At 40.8% G+C, this 21626-nt stretch overlaps 1 protein-coding gene across 5 annotated transcripts; it reads right to left on the bottom strand.

The window, feature by feature from the left end:
- Positions 1-1105: 1105 nt before the first annotated feature.
- On the bottom strand, positions 1106-18320 carry LOC136938079 (centriolin-like). Of its 5 annotated transcripts, none has more exons than XR_010875234.1 (10): positions 17820-18320; positions 17274-17494; positions 16766-16936; positions 16480-16614; positions 16194-16339; positions 15939-16080; positions 15629-15805; positions 15185-15361; positions 1354-1489; positions 1106-1200 (listed from the first exon to the last, which is right to left on the bottom strand). XR_010875234.1 is itself a non-coding variant. In XM_067231307.1 (9 exons), the coding sequence occupies exons 3-9, from the start codon at positions 16925-16927 to the stop codon at positions 14509-14511; spliced, it is 1062 nt and encodes a 353-aa protein (XP_067087408.1). In that variant the 5' UTR covers positions 16928-16936; positions 17274-17494; positions 17820-18320; the 3' UTR covers positions 14474-14508. The 5 variants fall into 5 exon arrangements, 3 of the variants coding, with proteins under 3 accessions (XP_067087408.1, XP_067087410.1, XP_067087409.1); XR_010875235.1 differs by having other exon boundaries at positions 1137-1177; XM_067231307.1 differs by lacking the exons at positions 1106-1200; positions 1354-1489 and adding an exon at positions 14474-14631.
- Positions 18321-21626: the final 3306 nt, after the last annotated feature.

Genomic DNA, 21626 nt, shown 5'->3' with positions numbered 1-21626 from the left:
TACGTATTCTGTGATTCATTTCATTATTTTATTCTATGCTCTATTATACATAAATATCAGTTATCTGAGTAAATATAAATTCAACTCTAATCTGTTATACTTTATTTGTGTGATGTTGAATGGATGGGGCTGCAGAGGATGCACCGCTATCCTTCTCTTCTGCTGCTGGTGGTGAACATCTATGGTGGATGGATGGGCTGCATGAGGAGGCTTCCTTTGGTGTGGATGGGCAAGCTAGAATGAACTGTTTTGTATTGGACATGACTCAAAAAATTGAACACATGTCGATTGTCGATGGATCAGATCATCTTTCATATACCTGTAAATACTGCACATACCTGTGTGCATACTACAGTTTGTATGTGTCTGACACCACAAAGTTCTGGAAAAGTGAAGTTATATTATATTCTATTTGCTATGGCTTTTGCAGTCACTCAACCTCAACCACAAATGTATAATGTTAGAGAGGCAAGACACAAGGACAACTCTCAGGGCAGATTCAAGATATACATTGTTTATTTTTAACAATTAGTAAACAAACAATGACAATCACCCCTCAATATCACTCCATCAACCTATGTTGTTATGAAACAAGCTACATTCACTTCTTCTTCTTCTCATTATTATTTAATGTTGAGCCGTAACCTACAGTCACTACTGCAGGAAAATATTGATTATCTGTTCCGGTCCATGGTTATCCAATTCAATAGGTGGCAATCACAGAAATCTAGCTTCTACCAGATCCTGTTCTAAGCCTGGATGGACTGTGTGGCCTCAGCATTTAGTAATGCTGCGCTTGTTGCTGTAAGCGTGGAGAAACACAAGGCAGCTGTAACCATCAATGCCACCATGGATGACTATCCTCCACCTGAAATCACAAAAAACACAACATTGGACTCACTATAAGCATGTATATTTAAAGGTGCTACTACTGTATCAATAACCAAAGTAGCAGCAACATCATAAAACTATTCTTATCCACATATCCATGTCAGTTCTTGCTCTAATTGATAAACAAGTGAGCTACCTGATAGCGTTTGAGATGTTACAACCTACAGTTTCAATAACCAAGATATACCAAGAAGATGAGTAAGTGAGCATCTAACTTCAGTCTGTAGTTTCCATCGATGTGTCATAAAGAATTCAGAGCAGCAACACTGTACCTTCTGTGCAGCCTCTGCAACATTGATAGGAAGGCAGCTGCCCTCAGGTTAATGCAAAGTTCCCGACAAGACAGAAAGATTGACAATGCCCAGATGAGACAATGTATCACTAGAGTACTTGACAATCCATTCATGCCAAAATTGTGGAAACCATGCATTTCATAGCATTCAACCCTCAAGCACAACTGACCTTAGATGTGGTTTGAGTGTAGTGGAACACGTGGAGAATATCTGCCATCTATCATCAGACCCCTTTCCGGTGATGTGATAATGAGGAGCACCTCTAGCTCCACTCCAGGTCAATGGAGCCTGGTAACCAGAACTGGCTGCAACAATAATACAATGCTGTGCTCAGAACACTGTTAAATACCACTGGAATTTATCAACAATTACTGAACAAGGGCAGTAAAAAATACTGAACAAGGGCAACTGCAATGGGCAGCAAGAGAACGATGTGTGAAACAGCTCAAAGGACTAGCTGAGCTTGTGAGCACCCACCCCCACTGAAATGGTTCCCACCTGGTTGTGCATGCCGACCATAGGTGCGAATCTCCTGAAGATATCAGGCCGTCTGCTGAAACAACATTTAAGAGCGTTCCCCTTTGCCCACCCTTACAAAAAAGAAGTATATTAAAGTATACTATAAGTATACTAAAATATGGATAGAACACTTTTAGTTCACTTTTGATATACTTTTAAGAAGTATGCTTTGAAAATAGTTCACTTTTGATATACTTTTAAGGAGTATACTTAGAAAATAGTTCACTTTTGATATACTTTTAAGTATGCTTTGAAAATAGTTCACTTTTGATATAATTTTAAGAAGTATACTTAGATAATAGTTCACTTTTGATGTACTTTTATGTATGCTTTGAAAATAGTTCACTTTTGATATACTTTTAAGAAGTATGCTTTGAAACAGAAAATTGTATACATTTCTTCTGGAGTAAGATGTACGTTTTCTATTATTATACAGCAAAAACAGTCAAAATAAATTTCAAGTACATTACAGGTTAAATTCTTTAGATCCATCTCATTCTAATTATTCATGTATAGGAAAATCTATTATGCATTGCACATTGAATCTTTTTTCGTACTGAAGCTGTAACCTTAATTACTGCCAAAACATTTTGAAACCCTATACTCTTATACTAATATTTATCAATTGGAGTATTAATGGAAAAAACTAAAAAGCTACTTGAGAAAGAAGCAGACAGAAGGGTTGCATTGTGCATTTGAAGGTTATACTGTCAAACTGACTGAAGAACGAAATAAGGACGTGAAAAAATGAAGATAGCTAATAGCGTGGCTCATTGGCTGGTCAATTCCCATGATGCAAGGCGGTAAATAATGTAAAGATTTGCAGATAAGTTTGCCCGTTGTTCGAAATACAAATGTAACTTCATGAATTTCGTTTTTTTTATTTGTCTGCTTAGAATGTAGTGTTTTGTTGCGTGGTTATTGTCATTGTTGTGCCGGTTTACCATTGTAACCATGAGTTAAATGAGTGTTAAGTTTCATAAGAGGAGCTGGATTTTTTCCAACATGAATGTGTACACAATAAGTAACTTCTTTAAGCGAAGGATTCTGCGTTGTCACTAGGCGAAGGCCCCCAATCTCGATGAAGGGCCCCTAAACTAGTGATGGGCATTCCGGCTCTTTTTCATGAGCCGGCTCGTATGGCTCAGCTCACTAAAAAGAGCCGGCTCTTTTGGCTCCCGAACGGCTCTTTAAAAAATACATGTTTTAACTATGAATTTGACTATGATAGGTGTGAAAAAACCATTTGAATTAAATTATTAAATGAAATCATACTCGACCGTAAACACATATCTTAAAAAATGCATAAAAAATGCATTGATTTGTCGTGGCTCTCCTCCGAGTTTTGACTACTCTCTGACTGTGTGAGTTGGCTCGGCCCTCCCTCATGCAGGATTGACAGGAACAGAATGTGAGGATGATCGTGTGCGCCTTTAAGCCTACAAGTATTTTTTTGTTGTTCTTTGAATTAGTCAATTATTTTAAATACAATTAAAATTCATTATATCATAATTATTTAGTTTTCATAGGCTGTATTAATCTATTAAAAATAGAGTCGGCTCTTCAGATATGCGAGCCAGCTCCCGACGTTCACCTTCAAGAGCCGGCTCTTAGAGCCGGATCGTTCGCGAACGACCCATCACTACCCTAAACATTTAAATATATTAGTAAATCAGAGTAAATTGACATTAATTTATTGTACTTCTTGACGTACTTACATTAATTGAAAGTGCACTTAAAAGTATTGCAAAGTATACTTTGAGGTACTTTAGGAAGTATACTTCATGAACTGAAAGTGCACTACACAGGTTACTTTAGAGTATTCCAAAGTATACTTTGAAGTACTTTAGGAACTATACTTTATGAACTGAAAGTGCACTACACAGGCTACTTTACAGTATTCAAAAGTAAATCTCAAATACACTAAGTGTACTTTAAAGTGTACTAAATGACCTAAAAAGTGGGCCAATTCAGTTTACTTAGTACAAAAATAGTATATAAATAAGTACACTGCTAGTACACTGCTAGTATACTCTTAAGTACCATGATAATAGTATACTTTTTATACTAAGTATACTTAAAAAATAAACTTGAAGTATACTTCTTTTTTGTAAGGGCACTCTAGGCTTCGCTGCATTGTTTCCATCCTGAGAAGACAGAAGAAGAAGACAATGGTGTTAAAGTAGACAAGGCTAGAGTTTTTGTTGTTGTATCTAAACCAGTAATAATTTATCGACCATATGTATCTGAAATAAGAACGTGAACAAATAGTCTCCCGAATAAATCGCCTAAAGACAAAAAATAGCCTAACAGTGCGTTCACACTGCAGCGGAGTGGGCGGCGCGTGGCGTCGGCTTCCAATTCATTTTCAATGAAACCAGGCGTTGACGCTCGCGTAGGGCATTGTGGGAAGGCGAGCAGAGCGGAGCGTTGCAAGTTGGATTTTCTCAACTTTATGTAAATGAGGAGCGTGAAAACGCAACCGTTGGTCATGATAAACATTTCTAGGTTTCACAATTTCAAGATGGAGGAGAAACTTTTCGTATGTGTCTGCACACCCAGTTCTGTTCAGAACAAAGTTACTAATGTGACGAGCCTGAATTTAAAGATTACATTAAACTAATAATGCATGGTGCATGGTTGCCAATGTCGTCATTTTTCCTACTGTGTTTTTATAGCCTACTTTTAAATTCAGCCTCGTCACATTATGTGACTGTTCTGTGCCACTGCTAGCTCGCTAGCCCAGCCTACAAACGACTGGTTGAGTGACCGGTGTCGTAACATGTATTCTACTGTAATCTTGCACTAGTAAAATCTTGCACTTACATAAATGTTGTGTAAAAGTGTTATTTTGATCGATATTGTGAGTACATGAACCCAAATCTGCACGCTTGGCCATGACTACAACAGTGACCTTAGAGAACTACAACTCTGTATTAACTTGTCTAACACGCCCCTGTGCGTGGTGTACTGAGGGAAGGCAAGCGATGCAGAGCGTTAAAAAACGTTGCAGTGTGAACGCAGCGTAACAGTGCGTTTACGCTTGCCATCGCTCGCCTTCCCACAGTTCACCACGCGCGGGGGTATATCAAACAGATTAATGTAGAATTGTAGTTCTCTAAAGTCAATGTTGTAGTTGTCATGGCCAAGTGTGCAGACTTGGGTTTACGTACTCGCAACATTGATCAAAATACAACTTCTATACAAAATACAAAAGTGTTTAATAGACATACACGTTGATATGTGTAAAAACGTATTATATTACTCAAAGTCTCTGCTAATCTGTTGATACGACCAGGGAGTTCCAGCCACGTATCGTACAGGACTGGATATGCAGCCACACAGGAGATTAGTTTCTCCTCCATCTTAAAAACTGAAAGCTACAAATGTTTACCATGGTTGCTATATTACGAGAAACAAGAAAACACTGCGATTGGCCATCGCTGGCGAAAATCGCTCCTCATTTGCGTAAAGTTGAGAAAATCTCAACTCGATCGCGTCGTGTCGCTACCCACATTGCACCACACGAGCGATTCGCCTGGCTCCATTGAAAATGAATGGAAAACATGTTGTCGCTCGCATCGCGTCGCTGCAGTGTAAACGCACCGTAAAGGGAGAAATACCAATAGCCTCAAGGGAGAAATACCAGTAATATTAGAAGCTAAAAGTTGTGGTTGCATATGGTAGCGTAGCTTGTGGTGGTCCGGTAACGTCATAGGCTTGAATGAAATAGGAAAAGTTTCGTTTTAAGATAAAAGAAAAAGCTAACGCAAGCCAGGTTAAAGGTTGAGCTTGTTTTCCTTCAGCAGTGAGTTTGCCTCAAAATACAAACTAGTTTGACTAATCGACTTTAAGTAACAATAAAAAACGAATCTTAAAAGAGTTTGCAGCACTGGAGCCTACTGTACTGAGGATAGATGGTTGTAGGCCGTAAGGTGAACCCTGTTATCGTTTCAACCCGCTCCACAGTCTGGCATCTACACAATCTTTAGCTCATAAAAAAGAGTCCTGCTAAGCTACCAAAAAAAAGTTTGTCTCTGAAATTCCAGTCGATTGTCGATGCGTCTATGTTTTATGCAGAACTAGTTTCTTCAGAGCGTAATAGGATTTTGGTGGCACGGTTCGACACGTGATCCTTCTACACCAATAAGGTAGCTGCTTTTTGTCAACATGGATGGATATGGCTGTCAAATAGAGGATGGGACCTTGCACGTTAGTGTTTCCTATGTTTATTTTGCCGTGGCGGCCCGCCACGACTACATTTCTGCCGCCATTGTATCAGAAATAGGGCTGTACAAAATCTTAGGACGTCTATGTGATTGTTAGAGTGCATGTCGGAGAATAGCATAGATACGCGCTTCACACCGCAGTTGAAATTGTGCGTCTTTGAGTAGTCGTATAGCTAACTTGTCAGTTAATTTAAGCCTGTTATTGTATTAGTCTATATTCTTGCTAATTTAAATTAAGTTAACTGATGATCTGTATCATTCCCCTGCTAGCTAAATTGCACGTCTGTTGATTCGACAGCGATTGCTGCCTTTGCTTACGTTTGTATTTTCGGTGCATTACTTTGCAGAAGTAGTTTTAATTAATAAATAGTGGGTTTATTGTTATTATTTGCTACAGAATGCTTAGCCTATCAAGCTCAAATGAAGCAGACAGTGTAGCGGGGTTCGCTCGTTTAAGATTAGCAATACTTAATTTATGATAAAGTATGTAGTTCTTGGGGGCACCACCTCTTATTGTTAAAGGGATAGAGGAAACCTTATTGAATAATATTGAAATAATAGCCTTCGTAATAATCAGTCTAATCTTAAGTAGTGAATTCTATTAAAGTAGAGCAGATCAGATAACGTGAGGGATAATGCGAGCATTATAAACAATGATTTATTTAAGGAAATGTAATTATAATGAACAAATACCAGAGAAGTTATAGGTTAGTTGAAAGTGAGTTGAGTTGAACTGTATACAGTAGGTCCTAAACTATGATGAGAGTTGGTACAAGATGGTAGGTTGAGAGCGCGTGGGGAGGGGGAAGGGAGAGAGAGAGAGGCTTCTGGAGAACAATGGGAGAGTATGTTAACTAATCCTAACAAAAGTTAGGTTAAATCATTTGCAAACTAAAATCAAACGTAACAAATTAAATCACAATATGCCAATGTTCACAAGTAAGAAATGTAGCAATATCGCAGTTACTGTTGTCAGTTTGAAGAAGAAGAGTCAAAGTTCCGTTCGTCGTTGTCAAACGGTTAGAGCAAAGGAATCTTTCGTTCAAGTTCCTCGTGGTCCAGTGAGTTGCTGATTGAGAAGGATAGGTCAGATGTGTCGCGAACACTTCCGGTGAATCCTTGCGAAAAAGCCAGGATTGCTTGTGCGTCGAGGTTTTATAATCCTTGCGAAAGGGGGTATCCTTTTGGAGGTGAACTCTTTGATTGGTCAGTTACTCCCACCTGGGCGTCCATCCTGAGATTGACGTATGGGTGTGAAGTGGTTGATAACTTTTCAGAGTTCAGCTATTTCAAATGTCCATGTATTGCTTATACTTGAAAATATAACAATACAACATTCATAAATGGTTTAGTTTGTAGATTCGAATCATTTTGATATCAAGATTGAATGATTTATCATAACAGGAAGGGAAGTTACATTAAAACATAAAATTATATCAACACAGCATTAAAGGGAAAGCATACATTATAACACATCAACTACTGTCATTGAAATAGTGTCCCTGAGCCATGTAGTCCTTGAGAATATGTTTGTAAATCCAGAAAAGTTAGTTCTTCCTTAAAATCCTTTGTCTCCATACTGTAAGGCCATTTTGGTCTACCTTCTGACCCCATGCTGGGCCAGAAGCTTTGAAGCTCCTGCTCTGGAGATAAGGACAAAGGGGGAAAAACACCCTTTCTCCTTGTCGGGGGTAGGGGAAAGGTGTGATGGTACGTGGTTTGTCTGTTGGCTCTGCTACAACAGTGTACATGCTTTCGAGTACCTTAATCGATAGGCTACTGACCAACGTCAATTATTAATACGTCAATTAATAATTGGCAGCATTTATGCCATTTAGAACATACTTTATGAGTGGAAGGTCTCTAAGTAGCCTAACCTTATTGCTTTAGCTTAATGTGCAATATTACATTAGTTATTAAACTAGGCTATTACATTAACCTGGGGGGGGGGGGGAGACAGACTTATGTCGTTGTTGTAACATTCATTCATTCTTCCACAAATGAAAACACTGATCAACCATAAAAACTATCGTAATGAAAAATATGAAATATGATATATAAAACTGTACAAAACAGAATAAGGTATAACAGATTAAGGACACTCAGTCCTCACTGTCAGTGTCAGGACAGTTATCTCCCAGTTCCTCAGTTTCTTTATTGTTGGCACAATTACAACAACGACATAAATCTGTGCAACACAGTCCTGCAGAAAAACATGAACATCTGCCTGTCTCACACGCACTTTTGCAGCCGCAGTGTATCACATGCAAAACACTGTCAGGGGTCCCATCCACTATTTGCCAAACATATCCATCCATGTTGACAAAAAGCAGCTACCTTATTGGTGTCGAACGATCACGTGTCGAACCGTGCCACCAAAATCCTATTACGCTCTGAAGAAACTAGTTCTGCATAAAACATAGACGCAACGATAATCGACTGGAATTTCAGCGCCAACCTTTTTTTTGGTAGCTTAGCACGAAATGTTCTTTTTTATGAGCTAAATATTGTGTAGATGCCAGACTGTGGAGTGGGAATCATTTTCTAAAAGACTTTTCGTGGTTCACCTTGCAGCCTAAAATGTATGATGCTGCCAGTACTGTGCGCAACAGTCTTACTACATCTATGCTAGTCGTAGTTATGCGTCGTTGCTAACGTGTGCTGACGTTGTGACGTTGGGCTTGAACTGATTCCCTTTGGCGACAAAAGGCACTTTTCGCAACAAAAACTTAATTTCAACTTAAACCGTGCAACGGAACTTAAATACAAATACAAGCAACGCAATCGCAAACAACACAAACCTTTTGACACTGGCGTTGTCTGTGTAGCGCAAATATTGAGGGATCCTTAGGGGTGGGAATTCATTTTTTTTTTTATAACAATATATATGTGAGAGAACAATGGTTGTGCTCGCCGAAGGCGTGGATGGCTGCAGCCTGCAGCCTCCCATCTCATGCCCTCCCATCTCATGCCCAGGCTGTCCAACGGTAAGTTCAGAGGTTCAAAAATACTAAATCACGAATTATTTTACGGATGGAGTTAAAGGTAAGTTCTTGAGCACGTTTGTTGCAATAAATTGAAAAACTTTTAAACTGTTAAATTAACAATTTTATCCATATAGTTTTCTGATTTCTGTATGTTATTGTTCTTTCCTTGATGTTAACATATATTTGATGAAACCTGCGATGACCTTCATTTAAAACTGCATCAGCGTTTTATGTTGACATTTGTTAGCGAATATTAGCTAACGTTAGAGCAATTTATGGTTGCAGACTTTGATGGTTTCTTTTTGTGATTTTCCTTAAGGTACACATCAGTGTCTTTAAAAAAAAGAACACACCGCAGGTGACAAAATGCACGGTGTGCTGTACCGACCATCATTGTCCTCCAACCGTCGTGGTTGTGCCTAACCTTAACCTCGACCTCTGCTCTTACTTGACTCTGCTTGCTGACCTTAACCTCTCCTCTGCTACGACTCCTGGCCTTAAACTAATCTTAACCTCAACCGTCGTTGTGACGCCTAAACTCAACCGGGCCTCCCAGGCTGCAGCCGTAGAATGGATTTTTAGTTTGTAGTCTAGCTAAAAAAAAAAAACACATACACCAAAGTAGGAAGGAGAAATAGCGGACCAGACGCGAGGAAGGAGAAATAGCAGACCAGACGCAAGCTTTTATTTTGAAAAGTAGAATCATGAGACGGGAGGGCATGAGGCGGGAGGCTGTAGGCTGCAGCCATATACTCTTGAAGGCGTGAGCACACCCAATAAAAAGATATATGTGAGAGAACAAAGGTTGTGCCCTTGCCGAAGGCAAAGCACACCCAATAATAATAATATATATGTGAGAGAACAAAGGTTGTGCCAGAGAATGTCTAATATAGAGAGAACTGCCACTCTCGGGAAACTTCCGGGTTCTGAACTGGTTGCAGTTCCACTCTAGTTCCATATGAAGGCGCTAACGGTCGAGTGCAGAATGAATGGAGGTCTATGGAGCTATACCCCTCAAAATCCACTTTTCTCAGGATATAATTTTTTGTCTAGTAATTTGAATTCTGAATTCGAAAGGGGAGGCAAAAAAATACACACCGCTGGGTGATAGATTTTTTTGAAGTCACCTTTCTGTTCTAAAAAGCCTTTTAAAATGTCATTGACGTCATACACATTGTACGGCCTGAGATACTGCTTGACAGCAAGCTCTGGTTACTTCCACTTTTCTCTCGAGGCATCGACAACACAGCTGACAGGTTAGGCTCTCCCTGTCAATACACATGCTAGAAAGAGTTTTGGGTTGCCTCATGTTGTTGCTAATGTTGCTAATGCTCTGACATTCTGGTTCTGCTTCGGATGCCATCAAGCGGGATCTCTGGTCGTAGTCAGTCCTTCACTAACCAATCAGCATTCGTTAGCAGAATGCTATTGTAGTTTTTGCATGTTCAACATGGATTACAGGTCGAAAGTTGAATGAACGAGTACTTATGTCCTTTCGATTTCTTACAGGGTAAGTTGTTGTTGCCAATTATTCAATGGGCAACAACATTATTCAACTTTCGACCTGTAATCCATGTTGAACATGCAAAAACTACAATCAAATCTGAGATTTCTCAACGACAATCAGGTGAAAGAGACAAATTTAGCCGTTTAGCTCCATTGACTCCCATTCATTCTGCACTCGACCGCGATCACTCCCAGTGGAACTCTAGTGGAACTGCAACAAAATTCGGTACAATGGGGCTTAATAGGGAGTGGCCAGGCTCTCCTTAAACAGGCTCTGGTTGTGCCCTTGCCGAAGGCAAAGCACACCCAATAATACATATAGCTGAGAGACAATATAGGGTGTGCCTTGCCAAAGGCAGCCACACCATATAATAATAAGAGGAAGAAAAGGTAGAAACTTAAGAGGTCTGTTAGTGATCAGTTAACCATAATTAAAGATAATGATTAGTTATTTAGGCCTTTGTATTCCTCTGGGAACATAGGCCAATGATGAATTGTTTCCACCCTCGTCTGTCCTGAGCCATCCTCTCCAGCTGTTTCCACGTCAGCCCCTTCTTCTTGAATTCCTGCTCTGTGCTCCTTCTCCAGGTGTTTTTGGGTCGTCCTCTACCCCGTTTGCCTTGTGGGTTCCATGTCAGTGCCTATTTTGTTACTGCTGTTGTGTTTCTTTGTAGTGTGTGTCCAATCCAGCTCTATTTTCGCCTTAACAGCTGTATATCTACTGTTTCTTGTTTTGTGCATTCCCACAGGTTGATGTTGCTAATTGTGTTTGGCCAGAAGACTCCAAGGATGCGTCTTAGACAGTGGTTTATGAAGGTTTGTAGTTTGTTTATGATGTTAGTGGTGGTTCTCCAGGTTTCGGAGCCATAGAGCAGCACGGTTTTGACGTTGGAGTTGAAGATTTGAAGCTTCGTCTTGAGGGAGATGTTTTTACCTTGCCAAATTTTGTTTAGGATGTTAAATGTTGTTCTTGCTTTCCCAATTCTTGTCTTCACCCAGAATCTGAATCAGAATGGGATTTATTCGCCAAGGACAAGGAATTTGCTTTGGCAGGAAGGTGCATACAATAAACATATAGGGACCAAAAATTTAAATATGTGGACTATCTATACTAAATATGTGGACTATCTATACTAATTAAATATACAATAAAATAAAATATAAGTTGCCGTAAATTACAATATAAAAATACAAATATGACAAAAAATACAAATGTACAAGATACAATTTTGTAATGCAGTGCAAAAAGCAGTGTGTTTTAAGCAGGAAGTCAATTTGACTTCCTGCTTAAACGTCCTCCTCTGTCCCACCATCAACAGCTATCACACTTCCCAGGTAGGTGAATTTGTCGACATCTTCCAGCGTCTGGTCCCCGATGGTTATTGGGTCTGTGTTCTTGGTGTTTATCCGCATTACTTTGGTTTTTGTTCCATTTATTTTGAGTCCAAGTCCAGCTGCCATATTTTCTAGCAGTTTGGATTTGTCCTGCATCTGTTGATGGCTATGGGAGAGTAGTGCGATGTCATCCGCAAAGTCGAGGTCCTCCAGGTGTTCCGTTAGACTCCACTGGATGCCAGTCTTTTTATTGTGGGTTGATTGTAACATGATCCAGTCAATGCACTGTAGCACAGTCCACAGACAAAACACGGTACCATCACACCTTCTCCTACCCCCGACAAGGAGAGGGTCTTTCCCCTTTGTCCTTCTCCCAGAGGAGAAGCTTCAAAGCTTCTGGCCCAGCATGGGGTCAGAAACAGAGGCCACACGGCCTACAGTATCAGACAAAGGATTTATAAGGAAGAACTTTCTTATGTGGATTTACAAACATATTCTCAAGGACTACATGGCTCATGGACACTATTTCAATGACAGTAGTTGATGTGTTATAATGTGTGTTTTTCTCATTTACTTAGAACGTTGTTTAATTGAGGTTTGATTATAACTTCCCTTCAAGGATAGTTAAGTCAGCCAATCTTGATATCAAAATGATTGTACCATACTAACAAAACCATTTATGAATGTTGTATTGTTATATTCTGAAGTTTAAGCATTCCATGGACAGTTGAAATAACGGAACTCAAAAGGTACAGATACTTCACACCTAGGCAGATATCAGGACGACGCCCAGGTGGGGGGAAACTGACCAATGAAAGAGGTCACCTTCACGGAGACCCCCCCCCCCTTGTTCTTTGGATTATAAAACCCCCAAACGTACAATCACCCTCGCTTGTTCGTAGGATTAAACTGAGGTGAACGCGTCACTCTCTAACCGATTCCTCTCAATCGGCACATTCACTGAGCGCCCGGAACTTTGACGAGAGATTCCGCTTTCTATTCGTTGGACATAACGAACCTTTGACTCTTTCTTCAAACCGACAAAAGTAACTACGATTTGCAATATTTCTTACTTGTGATATATTGGCATGTTGTGATTAAATTGTTGATGTTTGATTGTATTTTACAATTTAGCTAACTTAACCCTTGCTAAGTCAGTTACCCTTGCTCGTCCATTGTTACCCCAAAGGCCTACCTGTCCCTCTCTACCCCTCTCTCTCTCTCTCTCCCCCCTTCACACGCGCTCTACACAGCCATTGTGTTGCTCGCCCTCATTTGCATACAGCCACTGTACTACTCTGACTAACCCATAACTTACCTGGTATTTGTTCATTATAATTACATTCTCCTAAATAAATCATTGTGTATAATCCTCACGTATCACTCCCGTTATCTGATCTGCTCTACTTTCATAGAATTCACTACTTAAGATTAGATTGATTATTACGAAGGCTATTATTTCAATATTATTCAATAAGGTTTCCTCTTTCCCTTTAACAATAAGAGGTGGTGCCCCCAAGAACTACATGCTTTATTATTAAATTAAGTATTGCTAATCTTAAACAAGCAAACCCCGCTACAGCACAGAAGGAAGGGGAAAGCAGGCAGCCCTGTTTCACGTCAGTGAGCACTTTGAATTTTTCTTGTGCTCATCCCTGGAAGAGTACGTTGCATTGCATGTCCCAGTACATGTTCTTAATGATGTTGGTATAAAGATAATGATTACTTTATTACTTTTATACTGTTTGAAATGCTCTGAATATAATAAAGAATGTTTGATCTATACCCTGCTATATTAAGCTCATGAGAACATAACTCTTGGTTATGTCCAGGAGAAATATGTCTATCTATGAATTATGTTGCTTGGATCATTGATACACTGTCATTATGCTGTTTACTTATGTCTGCATAGCCATAAATTAGTTCTTTGTAAGGTGAAACTAGGAAATGTCTGTGACACTAGTGTAGGTCAGACGTCACAATATTACCAAAGTGTATAATGCCATGCAACTTTGAACGAGGAAAATAGGAGCGTCAAGGCCATTTCTAGGAGCCCTATTTAAAGACCTAAACAGAAGCTATCTAGCATGCAGTGCCCTTTTTCTGTACTTGCGAAGGCTATGCTAATCGTCACCTATCCTCCCATATTGTGGTACCATTAACTCCCTTGATTTCCAGTATTCTTGGTCCAGTCTTCTGTGATACTCAACTTGAGTGTATCAGACACCTGCACCTTACATATGTGTAATAAATACGTTGATTTTGTCTTGAACTTGTACTTGGCTATTCACTTCATTGACTTGGTACTTTCACAGCAATTGGGTACTACGTCTTCAAAACACAATAATAAGAAAAGGTAGAAACACGATAGGTGGCTTCGCTGTTTGGCCCCCAATAAATAGACCCCTCAGAGACAATATGAATCAATGCTATCAATTTTCTGAGTAGGTGTTCTGAAAAAAGAGTATCTGGGTGCTTTAAAATGTTTGTCAGAGAGCAGGGAGGCATCATTCAGGGCTTCCTTCCTTCCTGTTCTGCACAACATTTCACAATGCATAGTGAATGCCACTTGGATAATAAAAAGGAGTGACGGAGGTATAATGAACCGGTGGCTAACTAACTAGCTAACACGTGGAAATAAGGACCATTTGGTTGAAAGTTTCCAATGCAGTATAAATGTCATTACCAGAAAAGCACGTAATCAAGTTGTCAAAACATTTATTAAAATAAAACAATAATGAGATAATCTTAAAATAACTGGGTCATCTTCCCCCACAGATGCATCTGAGGGGACTGAGGTACCACAGGATGAAGGCTTGCCGGTGCAACTCTGTCTGTGTCGGCTGGACTCGGAGGCTGAGACTGTAGCACCTATGGGGAATTAATTAATGAGTAATTCTAGTACTAGTTAAAGTTTGTTTTTAAGTGGATTTATTATTCAGGCTGATCAATTACATAAAATCTAATAAGTTGAATACTTCACACACAATTATTAGTGGTTTTGAATAGGACCAACTATAAGTCTCACATCAACAGAAGTTATACAGAATATGAAATACATTGTGTGTACTAGACCTGAGGTACTAGATGTTCCTGCATAAGGATTGGGAAGAAGAGACTGCTCACAGTTCAGAACCCTCATGGGCTTCTAACCCTCAAAATGAGGGTAAAAGAATAAAGTAAATACTGAACCTTTATTTGGAAAACGTATGATGCTGGCTGATCTAACCACAGTCAATGGCTGATTTTAGCTTGATTAAATGACTCATATACAATAGATTGTCTTAAATGGAGTACCTAAATACTGTATAATGTTAATTTTGTATTTAGAAAATGTTATTGTTTTCTAAGAGCACTAATAACTGCCCAGTGGTGGACTCGGTTGCCAAGGCGTGGCCTTGCTTGAAAATCATTTTGACGATACCTGAGTCTTCATGTATATCCTGTGAACAGTGCTGTGCAGGGAACTGAGCTGGTCAGTAGCAGCAGTCAGCTGCTGGGCGGCTATCTTGTCAGCTGAGGACATGTTCGTTTTGATCTTCCTTAGCAGCCTGTTGAGACTCCTCATGTGCTGCTGGCTCTCATGCTCTGCCATCCTTGCCTGCTCACAGACACATACTGTCACTGCTGGGTGTAACACTTTTGATCTTCAGGCAAATTGCTGATCTACCTCTGTGAAGATGTTAGCAAAGAATAGGACACTGGGAAAATGACTGAACTTGATTAAACTCATCTGGCACTAAAAGTCAGTCTACTTCATTTAACTAAGTTGGGTGCATCCAGTGCCCAACAAGTATTTTGTCTTAGTGTATTTAGAAATACTATTTCACCCAGGATATATGAGTTCTGTTTCTGATTGACCTCTGACCTGACTGCAGTGGCCCTCCAGCACAGCCAGCAGACAATCCCTCTCCTCTTGGCTCTGCTCTAGCCGCAGTGACACCTCCACCTGCAGTCTGTTCGCTTTCTCTAGCCCCTTCTCCAGCCTGCCAAGCTTCTCCCTCAGATCCTGCAGTTCTGTTTCTCTGTGAAACTCTGTGGACAGCTGGGGACACATAACCATGAATGATGAATGATTAACATGGAATCCCACATTCAATGTTACATAGAGCAGTGTGAAATTAAATTAGGAACATCAGGGCTGTTGGACAGGTAGGCAAGGAGCCTTGAATACTCACCGAGGCCTGTATGGCAGCCTGCTGTTGCTCCTGCAATATCTTGGACTTCTGCTGCCTGTCAGTCAATAAGAAGACTAGCTGCAGCACCTCCTGCTGCAGAGCTTCCAGGCTGCAGCCCAACACGTCCCCCTTGCTCCAGATCCTGCAGAGGAAGGACAGATGGTACAGCAATGAAGCTGGCATTACTGATAGCAGTACCGAAAATGCACTGTCCATAGAGCATGTTGAATCAGCACTGAGGTTCCCTGTCCTTACCTAAATTGTGGCTGTTCAGAGCTGACACTGGCTATTAATTCCTCCAAGTGAGCTGTTACCTTCTGTGGGGCAAGCAAAGAGAACCTGGCTTTCTCCAACAAGCCCTGCAGGGACTGGATATGCTCCTGCAGGGAGGTTCTTTCCTTCTGGACACAAACACAAGAGCGTATGCACACACTTACACCATTGGTAAACAAATCCCACATCCTGTTAGGCTGGAGTACTCAACAAACATAGTAGTTAAATAAGTGGTAATGGGCCCATTAATGTAGACAGAAAGAAATACCTGCAATGAAGAGAGCTGCTTCTGCAGGTCTGTAACCTTCTGCTCCCTCTCTGTAGCCAGCTGTACCTGGGCCAAGATGTCCTGCTTTGCCTGCCGCTCCTTCTCTAACTCTAGCTGTAGAGCAGTCTGCTTCACCTATACAAACCAATTTATTTTAAAGTATGTCCCAATGCATCAAGGCTGTTATTTCCCATTCCACTTTGGTCCAGTATCTACTGTCCCTCCACACTGTTGTCTATTGCAGTCTCTAATGTCATTCTGCCCTTGTATATAATGTATGATGTACCAGGCTGAGCCTGTGGAGTCTCTCTAGTTCCTCTTTGAGTTGGCCAGCCTGCATGTGGTGCTCCAGCAGCTGGCTTTCCAGCTCTGCCTCATAGGCACAAATCATGCCCTGAGACTCCCTCGGTGCAGCATTGTTCTTCAGCAGGGCATCTAACTCTCCCATCTGGATAATCTGGATAACGGATCAAACAGAAAAGGTATGACACAGAAAGTCACATCAGCACTCAACATAATATCATCAGTCAGTAAAAGGTCATGACATTCTACTCATAAATAAGCCCCATCCTACCCCTCTTCTTTATATTATTTCTATTGGGGGCCTTTATCAGCTTAATTTTATTCATGGGACAGTTAGAGGAGGAGAAAGCAAGAACTCAGGAAAGCAAGGAGAAAGAGGGGGAAAGACATGCACATAATGGCCTCAGTTGGATTCAAACCCAGGCCCCATGTCTTATAGTACACATTCTTTCCAAGTGAGCTACTGGGGCACCCCTGACCCCTCTTCTAACCTTCTGGCAAGTCTGTGTGGCCTTGGCTGCGGTCTCCAGTTGGCTGCGGTTGTCTTGACTTTACTCTAGCTGACGCTTCAGTGCTTTATTTTCCTTCTGTAACTTCTGGCAATCTTCCTGTGCCTTGTGTGCCTGGTCTCTAACTCCCCTCAGGTACTCCTTCAGCCCTGCGATGATACCCTCCAGGTCTTTCTGTAAAACGTTGTTTGCCAGTATTTGATCTGGAGGACAGTGTGGTAAGGACAGGTTAACGATTCAAAGAATACCCGTATAGATGGTTTGCAGATGGTGAAGTAATTAGTAACACATGCACTTCTGATACTCTAGCCCTCGGTCTTGCCCCTAACCGTACACTTGCTTTTTACAATTGTGAAACTTAGTTGTTAACACTTTTATTGGTATAGATTATAATACCGCTGGGGACCTATTAGTATCAATCACTAGCCTAGTCTTAGTTGATTGCCATGAAGCTAAGATGATAATAATTGACCATAGTGAATTACAACCAAACCAGCCCTGAACTAGCCACTTGGGTTGGTCACTTACTGTCTGTGAGTTGCTGCTCCAGATCTTTGATCTCCTCTGTCTCCCTGGCTATGCGAGAAAGCATGTTGTCAAGACGACCCTCCAGTTCATGGTGTTTCCTGCTCATCATATCCAGAAGTTGCTTCTTAATGGCTGCCTGGGCATTCATTTGGGTCTGAGGATATGTATAGGTGGCCCATCAGAACGCTATAATAAAGCCCCTAGGGTCAAAGAGGGACTCTGTGTAAAGACACTCCCTTTTCCGCCTCTTGCATGCTACCCTCCACCCTCAGATTCTTCTGTTCCCACAGAGATGGCTGATGTTGCCTTCCGAACTTCACGGTTCTCTACACACTCACATCCAGACTACTACTTACCTTCCCCTACCCATTTTCTATCATTCTCTCTTTTTCTCTCTTTTCCTGACAAGCTTCCCTGATTCTTCATAGATTCTCTCACATTCCCTTTCTGCATCAACATAGGCTTCCCCTGCATTTGTCTAACCGGAGAGCAGGAATTAGATCAAACAAAGGTCTTGGCATGTAGCCTCAAAAAGAGGGAAGTTCCATAACTCCACCCCTGTGGTATGTCCCCTGGGAGAGTTCTCAGAGGTCTTAAAAGCACAGTGTCCTGTTTCTCCACTTGTTGCTCTTAGATCTCAGTCAACAGCGCTCTCTCTCTCTTGTGTCTAGCAGGCAACTTTGATGATCTTTTCAGAGATGGCTGTTATGATCAGATTAGATTCCGCTGCTGAGGAAACACACAAACATATTTTTAAGAGCACCCTGTTATCCAAACCAACCAACGTTTAACCAGGGATGGGGAGTATTTATGATACATGCATTTCAAATATGTATTTCAAATACAAAATAGTATTTGTGATTTTTTTATTTGATGTTCCCGTGAAAAAAGTCAGTGATGCGCACACACACAGATGTCTGGAATTATATATAGGGCACAGTGCCCGTGATGCAGCCCGAGAAAACAGTTTTTCTCAGTGGCTTTGGTACCTACATTTCTCAGACCACAATTTTGATTCTCAAAAGCACTTCAATCTTCACACGTTCTTATTTTGACCGAATTTGCCGATGCTCTGATTCAATAACGCAAATTATTATGTTACATTTACATTTACTCATTTAGCAGACGCTCTTATCCAGAGCGACTTACAGTAAGTACAGGGACATTCTCCCCGAAGCATGTAGGGTGAAGTGCCTTGCCCAAGGACACAATGTCATTTGGCACGGCTGGGAATCGAACTGGCAACCTTCAGATTACTAGCCCGACTCCCTCACCGCTCAGCCACCTGACTCCCCAATTATGTTGCCTCAAATCTGTCCTACATTATCAATTACTTATGTCCTGTTGATCAAAATGTAATATATCACACATCCTTGGGTCCTGAGATGGACACCTGCAAAATTACACATTTGCACAATGCCAGGTTCCCAAGCTAATTGTGTCCCCCCCCTGCCTCTGATTGGTGCCTACTCAGTAATTTGCCCATATTTGTTTAATTCAGTGGTTGGAGTTGGGTAAATACTCCTTGACATGTTCTGTTGCTATTTTCTAATTAAATTTCTGGCTACATTTAAAATCAAAACATATTGATTGTTGAATAATTGTTGACAGTGCTAAAATCTGTCTGTTTTCGATCAAATGAATGTAAATAAATAATTGATTGCTAAATGATTGTACCCTAATTTAAATGTTTAGTAGGATCATGATTTTGCAAACCATTGCATGAATGACTGCCTGACACATAATTTTGTATTATATTTATGATTAACAGTCAAATGAATAATTATTTAAAAATGTAGTTTCTATTGAGGAGGTCTGTCTTTAACCACTGAACAATTAACAATACCTAATGATTACTTTATTACTTTTATACTGTTTGGAATGCTCTTCAAACAATGTTTGAACTATACCCTGCTATATTAGCTCATGAGAACATGGAACGTCAGGGCCATTTCTAGGAGCCCTATATAAAGCCTAAGCAAACGCTATCTAGCACCATGAATGTGGCATCTTCTGTCTGTGCTTGCGAAGGCTATGTTGATCACCCCCTTAACGTTTCTTGTGGGAGTAAAACCTAATATTGATACAAGACGTAGCCCACCTGAAATATCCACAGATATTTAAGACAGTGAAGTAGTGATCTTTAGAACTATGTTAGCAAAGCGAAGTTAAGATAAGAGTGCGTATAACTCTCTTGGAGTTTATGCAAGCTGTTTTTTTTTTGTTTTTTTTCATTTAAAGAAATAAGGTGCATGGCAACTTACTCAAACATGCCTTGATTCGAGGACTCCCTGACAAGGTCGCTATTAAACTCAAGTCAAGAGTCAAGTGGCTGAGCGGTTAAGGAATCGGGCTAGTAATCCGAAGGTTGCTAGTTCGATTCCCGGCCGTGCAAAATGACGTTGTGTCCTTGGGCAAGGCACTTCACCCTACTTGCCTCGGGGGGAATGTCCCTGTACTTACTGTAAGTCGCTCTGGATAAGAGCGTCTGCTAAATGACTAAATGTAAATGTAAATGTAAACTGGGGGAGATGGTTGACTTTGATGGTTTGAGCATTACAAAAAGATTTCACACATTATACACCACTATGCAGCACATTTAAATAGAGAAAGAGGAGGAGATCATGGTTAAAACTAACCTGTCAAAAGAAACTAGCCACTATGTGCACAGCCAGAGCAATACCACCCCGAGCCTTTAAATCCTAATTTGTCTCAGTTCAAGTCCAAAGTGTTCCCCATAGCTTCATACAACCATCATCCACCACCACCAGCACCCCAGCCTAGTAATGGCCCATATAGGCTAGCATCAGCATACTATCAGGGACAGGCCCCATACCCACAAGGAGGAAGGAAAGGCCCTGGAGGGGCAGAGGGAGAGAGAGGGGAGGTTTTCATGGTGATACATTGTGTTTTGGTTGCTGACAGTATGGGTCTTAGTTTTGTGTCCAGCTGAGGGGCAACTAAGAACTGAAGCACCCCTTCCCCCCTGTCAAATTGAATGGGACAATCCAGTGTGGAAACATTGGGATCATTGTGTACTTTCCTGGAATCCACAAAATTGGTTGTTGGATTTTTGCAGACGCATGAGACAGGTTTATAACAGATTATAACGAGGATTACATTCCAAATATGATGCGCCTAAAATACTTTCACTGTACCATGAACTACTCCACAGATTTTGAATGGGGCATTGAATGGGAGGAGTACTTTGATGGACGACACCCTGGGTAAACACTCTTTTTGAACAACAAGGTGATGGTACCCATGGTAAGAAATGACTGCACCATCACACCTAGCTCCCTTTAACCAACAGTGGGAACTATCACAGCTGAGAGACCTTTTGAGAGAGATATTAAAATAACAGCAGAGAGCCATGTTGTAACCACTGAACCCAGACAAGTGGTGCTCCAGGCCTCCGTGTGATCCCTGGTGACCCCTGAACTCAACCAAACCCTTTCTGGGGTCCCTGATACCTTGTGGGCAGAGACAGGAAATGTTTTGGTCTGATTTAATCAGCAATACCTATACTGATTATTTTATGAGAAGGCAGACAGGACCTAGGAAGAACCAGTAACCCATGCCCCCACAGGAACTATTGACAAGGTACTGAAGGCTGGTGTCCTGGGACATACTGTGGCACATGAAACACCCTCATCCTGCCTGTGTCCAATCCCATTGTAGCAGACCCGACCCCCACTTTGTCAACATCCCAGCCACTATGATATGTTTCAGTTAAAAGATAGTTATATATGCGTTATAAATTTGTACTCAATTTTCGATTCCATACCACTAGCAAAAGCATCACAG

The sequence above is a fragment of the Osmerus mordax genome, chromosome 28, assembly GCF_038355195.1.
Source record: "Osmerus mordax isolate fOsmMor3 chromosome 28, fOsmMor3.pri, whole genome shotgun sequence".
NCBI lineage: Eukaryota > Metazoa > Chordata > Actinopteri > Osmeriformes > Osmeridae > Osmerus > Osmerus mordax.
Note: the sequence above shows the minus strand (reverse complement) of the source record. Positions and strands in the feature narration are given on the sequence as shown.